The following is a 7,274-nucleotide window of genomic DNA, read 5'->3' as shown; positions in this document are numbered from 1 at the left end:
GTTTTCTTGGTAAAGAAAGTTTTAAATTTCTTATGGTTTTAGTGTCTATGCGATGAATGAATGCTAAGAGGCTTGTATTAGACCTCTTCGAGGTCGAGTACGCCGGTTACGACTAGGGGGTGCTCCCGGGTCGTGACAAATGATCACCCAATCTTTCATTTCCAGTCGAATCATTGTCGCCGTTAAATGAATTCGTTGGTTCAATTGGAGGCCTCACATTAACGTTTATCCTCAATGTAGGCCTAGAGCCATCAATACCAATATCTAACATGGACAAGCTCATATGCCTATCATTTTTTTTTATGAATGTGGGATGTATTTTTCCCCTCCCATTCATTTGATAGCTAATCACCAAGTCATTTGGCTCACAAGTTAACTCACAGGCCTCAATTACACTTGCAATCATATCGTCATATGAACCATTGTGACGCAACGCAATGGGCACTGTCGTCTTACTAAAAGATTTCCATTTCTAACTTTTGGGAGTCTCCTCCCATACTCCCATATAATCACCACCAACAACAACAAATTCAGCTACTGCCATTATAGACTACAAAGATAGATACTAGATTACAGTATCAGTCGTTAACGATCGATGAAGTACAACATTCGTACAGAAACACGACTGAATGAGATCGTGGTTCAAAATGCAGCTCCTGCAATGGCGAAACAAATTTTTAATGCTTTTAAACTACTAAAATGTATCTATAATGAGTTATCAAGTGTTTATTAAAGAAGATTTCTCAAATTTCTAAAATGGCAGGAAAATCATTTTGAAGCTTGGTTTTTGAAAGAAAATGGAGTAAACATGACTATGGAGTAGGAGATGATAATGATTTTACCTTGAAAATAGATATTTTGGCCGGAAAACTCGTCGGAATTGTCAGTTTCGACAACAGCAAAAACGAGTTGCTCTTCTTTCCCGTTTGTCTTTTTTCTAATATAATTTTTAACAAATGCAAATAGATATATATTATTCCAAATTAGTTGGAAAAGAAGGGGGGACCAAAGTGGAGATAAGAAAACTTAGTGAGGTCTTTTGTATGTGACAGTTAGGACATGTGGATGATGTCACTAATAGTGGGTATACCACAAATTATTCAAGACTTTTGTCTTAATGTTCGATTAAGTTTGGAGAGTAGCTATTTTGCCAACTCTCCCTACTCTCTTTCGTTGCAAAAGAATCTAATGCATACGATAGATTAAAAAATATATATATAGAAGTGGTTGTTACCACATATTAACTAAAGGAATATAAAATGTATAATATACATTTTAGTAGTACGTAGTATTTCGTACTTTAAGCTTTAGATTATTTATTCCCTCTATATATCTGATAATCAATTTCTCAAAAAAAAATAAAACTCGTTGCCTTTTCATTTCATCATTTTTTAAATATGAAATTGATATAATATTCATCACACTACTTGAGTACTGCAGGCTGATGTGCATATGTTTTTGACTTATGGTATGATCGTTGGAAATTTGATTTGCAATTTGTATGTGTTATGATTTTCCTAGCTAGTTTTATGTATTCAATGCGAACCATGTCTTCAATGATTTTTTGGATAGTCAACTCCAGAACAACTATGAAAAAAATCCATATGTAATACTTCATACATATTTAGAAAGAGACTCGACAGATATATACAATGTTTTTACTATTTACATGTTATATTATGTATTATTAATGGTGTACAACTGCATGATTTAACTATGTTTGCTATTGTATAAACACAAGTTATATGCCCAGTATACATAGTGTTGTTTTATTTATATATATTTAACTTTTTGAAGGACAAATTTTATAACTAAATACAGGGGAATAAATATTTATTGCACCTAAAATAATCATAAAACCCCGCAACATTTTATATATTAGTCACAAGGGAGTTGGAACTAATTAAAATTAACACTTCGAGCATATTCCAATAGCACTGGAATAATAATTTAAAGAAATCATCATTAACCTAATTCAGACATAAATTGTGCCTATTTTCAACATGTGTTTTCCAAGAGATAAATTATTACTATTTGTTAGAAAATATGTATGTAAAAAAACAGAAAACAGCAAAAAGTCAAAGTAAATAATAATGTGTGTCATCCATACTACGTGAGATGCTTAAACTTTGTCAATCTGCATCCTCCAAGAGTAAATGCTTAACCTCTTCCTGATATTAATGAAGAAAATATTAGAAGTAATTAAGTATTTCTACTCATACATTAAGAAAATCTTACACTATTTATAAATTATAACTCTATGACATATATATTTATTTTTATGATTTAAAAAAAAAAAACGAGTATGAGTATTTTCTTTGAAAATCTTTATTAACACCTTTGATTAAAAAAGAGAATAAATATCTTTTGAAACGTGAATATTTTGAAGAGCAGCAACTTACAAAAATAACTATATTTATAGGGTTATTAAAGTTCAATAGCTATAAGTATGGTATTTATAAAAAATGACTATAATTTATGTCTTTTTCTAGCTATATTATTGTATACGTTTTTTATTTTTCACAATGAACTAAATAAGGAAACTATATTAATGGTACAAATTCAAATTGATATCTTTATTTATAAAATTTAAAGTATTAATAAATCAAGGATACAAGTATTTGTAAAAACTTAATGTATTAATATATTAAAGAGCAACTTACATAAATGACTACATTTATAGGGTTATTGAAATTCAATAGCTATAAGTATGTTATTTACTAAAAATGACTACATTTGATATGAATATCTAGCTGTATTTGTGTATATTTTTTTAATTTTAATTATACAGTGATACAATTAGAATTATAGTGCATTAAATAAGGTAATTTATGGTGTCCTAAAATTCTAAATTTTCCATTATTACATTAACAACTAATGATTACATAGTCAATGTGTATACTCTTGGATTCCAATTAGTTTTTAAATTTTTTTGAATACATCATACACAAGTTTTCATTGTCGCTATTGTTCTTGTTCAAGAGTAAAGGTATTTCACATAAATTTCTTTAGTTAAATTGATTTATTATAATTGTGAATGGATTTTGTTTGTTTTGATTACAAATACGCGAATTCCATGACAAGCATAATTACCATGACAAGCATATTAATGTTTGCCATATTTTGTTGTTTTTCCTATTTTGAAACTCTTAAAGTGAATTTAAACACAAAATACCGAATAATATGACTAGAACTATTACGTATTTGACAAAATATTTTTATCTTAAATATATAATGTTATTCAGATTTTTCTAACTTCATCTAACTAACTTAATTTTTAAAAGTGAAACGAAATTATAAATAAATTAATAATTTTGTTTGCTTATATAATAAAATATTATTAGTTAAATAGAAGTAAAATAACTTACATGGTTAACCTGCAAGCAATTTATTATTATTAATCGATTATCTTATTAAGTAATTTGTTTCAATTTTTTTATTTATCTATTTCGAAAAATAAGCATGTTAATTTATTCTCTTTAAAAATATCGCGATGTATATAAATTAAACTAGAACATACCTCGATCACATTACATGGGGTGTTCAATCCAAAGCTTTTGTAAGGTACTCCATTTCTATCTACTAAAAACTTGTGGAATTCAGTAGTGATAGCTTCTCCTATACCAAATTTTGACCTTAGATGTACAAATAGTGGATGTGCCCTTCTACCATTAATTCTTACCTGTCATTATTACTCATATTAATCAATTTAAAAAAATCAAAAGAAGAAAAAATAAAATAAATAATATAATATCTTACGCCCTTTATTTTAAATAATTTATCTCATTTTAAATTCTTTTTCAAGTTAAGAAATTAGATACATCATCAATATATAAAGAGAGAAGTTTGATTTATTTATGTCAATGATACAAATTGGTGATACTGACTTTTGTTAGGAACATTATAATTATAAGGTGCCTCAACATTATTTTTCATGGTGTTTGGATATGATTTGAGATGGATTTAAGTTGAATGTCTGTATATCCCCACTGATTCTCATGTATATGACACTACACATCTGTCTTTTGTATATCTGTGTATCTCAATGAAAAATTATGTGTAATATACACTAATATACAATGTGATATACACATGTAGTATATACGTTTTCTACGTTCTTTGTTACTTTTTTATTTGAAACAAATCTGGATAACTTTTAATTTTCCTCAACTAACCGTGTTCAAGTGTTTCTAATTAGTTGCAATAACATCGAACACAGAGAAGAAAAGGAAAGTTAAAATTTGTTTTTTCATTTTTCTCTTTCTTGATCTTTTATTTTGACCTTCAGTGATCTGAGATGAAAATGGCTATACTAATTTTTATAAAAGAAATATATTTCTAGTATAAATTTAGGAGAAGAATTAAAAAGAAATACAATATTGAGTTTCCTATTAAATCGTTGGTTATAATTGGAGATGGGCAGACGACTATACAATGCTAAATTCTTTGGGTTCAATTGTTAAACCTAATCTTTAGGCGGGGTTATGGGGTGGAGGGGATATACCAATAAATAATAATACTTTAGATTAAATATGGATATTAATATCCCAATCTGAAAGCTTAAGCTTTTACAAAATATATTTTTTTATTATTTAATTATATTCTCAACACACTCACTTACATGAGGGTTTGATTATTTTTTCATGGGCAAGCACTTGGAATTTCTTTTTGATTTAGATGACGGTGAGATTCGATCTCAGGACCTCTACCTGCTCTAATACCATGTTGAAAAAAAGTGTGTGACCAAGAGCACATTTTATTAATTAATTATATTCTCAACACGCAAGGGTCGATCAAATAAAACTTTGTTTTGGTATTAGACCATTTCCGAGCCATATTACTTGATATCTTTCTATCATCAATTAAAATTTTAGAGTTCGAATCATTAAAATGAAAAAAAATTGATAGAAGGATGCTGCGTATAATAAAATTATAAAACCAACCTTATCGAATAGTCGAAACTTAGCAGCTTTAATTTGTAGCTGGCCCCCTGATGGTGCTTTTTGTGCATTTTTAGATCCTGCCTTGTCTGTTTCTTTTTTATTATAGAGAAATGCAGCTATCTCAAACCCTAATTTTAGAATTAAAGTAAATTATGTTTAATAAAGAGGTTAAAACACATAAATATTGTTAATAAAATGTATAGAAATAGTGAGATTTAATTACTGTACTTAATTACCTTGAGATTTATAGTTGTCATATAGATAATGAAGTAATTCATACTGCGACTCTGTCCATATGGAACTGAAAACAACACACAACCAAAATTTCAATTGTTAATAAAAGAGAAATGAATTTGAAAAATTATACATTTATCTTGAGAAGACATTTTATTAAATAAAAAAATATATACTTAAAGAAAAATATAATTTAAAGCATAACTAAGAAAATTAAAGTGAAAGTGATGAAATGAATTATGATTAACTTCATAGAGAAGACAAGAGAAGATACCCTTGCTCAGGAATATTGACAATCAGAACAACTTTTTCTCTAAAGCAACTGAGTGAGAGACCTCTTCTCTTTTCCTATATATAAAAGAGATGAAGAATAATATTTAGTTATAAAGATATATAACATTTGGAAAAAAATCCCAAATCCTAATAGCGATATTGGTTCTAAATGACAATTAATTGTTAGAGTGGATAAAAGTCCACATTGGTTGGGGAATTGACTGGTGGTCTCCTTATATGGATTTGGGCAATCCTCCCCTCATGACCTAGCTTTTGTGGTTGAGTTAGGCCCAGGTCAAGGTCAATCACCATTTGGGCTCTCGGTCCACGCTCTAGTCGGATCTGGGTGTGAAGGGGGTGTTAGAGTGGGTAAAAGTCTCGCATTGGTTTGGAGAATGGACTGATGATCTCCTTATATGGATTTGGACAATCCTCCCCTTATGAGCTAGTTTTTGTGGTTGAGTTAGGCTCAGGTGTCATATCTTTACATTAACTAATGCTGGTAAGAGTTTTAACACTCTTTAATAATGTGTATATGTATTGTCGCTAAAAATTATTTTTATTGCAGTTATCTGCAAATATTATTAACACAAAAAAGTAACAAGAAAACCATACCTTAGCTTGAAAATCATAGATGACATGTTCACCAAGTGGAGAGGTTTGGGCAGTGATAATATTGGAAGATGAAGATTTTGATACAAATGTTGAGAGATTTGGTGAAGGAAAAGTGAAATCGCCATGTATAAATGATGATTTGGAGCTGGATTCAAGAGAAATCTTGTTTGAAAAATAAATACAATGAGCCTTAGAGGGTGAATAAGAGTACTTGTTGGGGTTTGTTATTAATTTGGAATGTGATAGACCACTCAAAGGTGGTGAAAGAACCATAGAGCTCATCATTCTTGATGTTTCTTTTTATTGGTTTTGCTCTGAGTTTAGACAAAGCCAATGATTTTTTTTTATTTATATATAGAATGATGACCACGTAATGTACAAGTGATTCCCTTACTCACGATCCTCAAAAAGAAAGAAGAGAAATTGGGCCATCTTTCCCGAGAGAGGCCGCCTTCTCTCAGGCCAGCAGTCTTCTACTTCTAAAAAGTATGAATTCGACCTAATTCAATAATTTTGATTTAAATTTTGTATATATACCTAACTAAATGTGTTATCGATAATAAAGTAGAAATTAAAGGGAGTACGATTTCTTTATACCATTTCAACGTAATAAGCAAAGAATTTTTATGATTTTTTAAAGATTGTGTTGGGAAGAATCATTTTTTACTTTAATTCCCCTTTAAATGGCAATACGTACTAGTAGTATAACTTCAGGCATAGAAGAACCAAATATTTTTTTATTCTTGCGTCCACCGACGGGTTCGTCTTTTTCATTTTTTCTTTTTTTCTTTCTAAATAATTATTAATTAACTGTAATTTGTGATACCATAAAACCAAAATGTGTTGCCAAAAAATGAATATATTATAATGAAAATAGTTCCCAACATAACAATACAGACAAAGAGCACACAAATGGATGCAGGATAATGAGAAAAGGCAAGAAAGAATAGGATTGATGATTATAAAAGGGATGATAAAATTACTCAACAATGTAACAAACGCTAAAATGAACGTAGTGATTTTCTCAACTCAACAATGAACAACAGAGAGAACAAACTAAGAGTCTGTTTGAATTGACTTAAAAAAAAATAGTAGTTTTTAAGTCAAAATAAAAAGTCAAACTGAAATGACTTTTAAGTCAAAAACCAAATAAAAAGTAGGGGATGCCTACTTTTAGTTTTAAACTTATTTTAAGTCATTTTAAACTTA

The 7,274-nt window shown here is 29.1% G+C and overlaps 1 protein-coding gene across 1 annotated transcript; it reads right to left on the bottom strand.

The window, feature by feature from the left end:
• Nucleotides 1-1,859: 1,859 nt before the first annotated feature.
• Nucleotides 1,860-6,375, bottom strand: LOC102581393 (probable phospholipid hydroperoxide glutathione peroxidase). The gene is made up of 6 exons (XM_015304280.1): nucleotides 6,066-6,375; nucleotides 5,452-5,525; nucleotides 5,180-5,244; nucleotides 4,944-5,071; nucleotides 3,521-3,682; nucleotides 1,860-2,171 (listed from the first exon to the last, which is right to left on the bottom strand). Exons 1-6 carry the CDS (start codon nucleotides 6,348-6,350, stop codon nucleotides 2,133-2,135), a joined length of 753 nt encoding a protein of 250 aa, XP_015159766.1. The 5' UTR covers nucleotides 6,351-6,375; the 3' UTR covers nucleotides 1,860-2,132.
• Between the last annotated feature and the right edge of the window lie 899 nt (nucleotides 6,376-7,274).

The sequence above is a fragment of the Solanum tuberosum genome, unplaced genomic scaffold (genome assembly GCF_000226075.1).
Source record: "Solanum tuberosum cultivar DM 1-3 516 R44 unplaced genomic scaffold, SolTub_3.0 scf00530, whole genome shotgun sequence".
Taxonomy (NCBI): domain Eukaryota; kingdom Viridiplantae; phylum Streptophyta; class Magnoliopsida; order Solanales; family Solanaceae; genus Solanum; species Solanum tuberosum.
The sequence above is the reverse complement of the archived record's forward strand: the minus strand, read 5'-3'. Positions and strand labels throughout refer to the sequence as shown.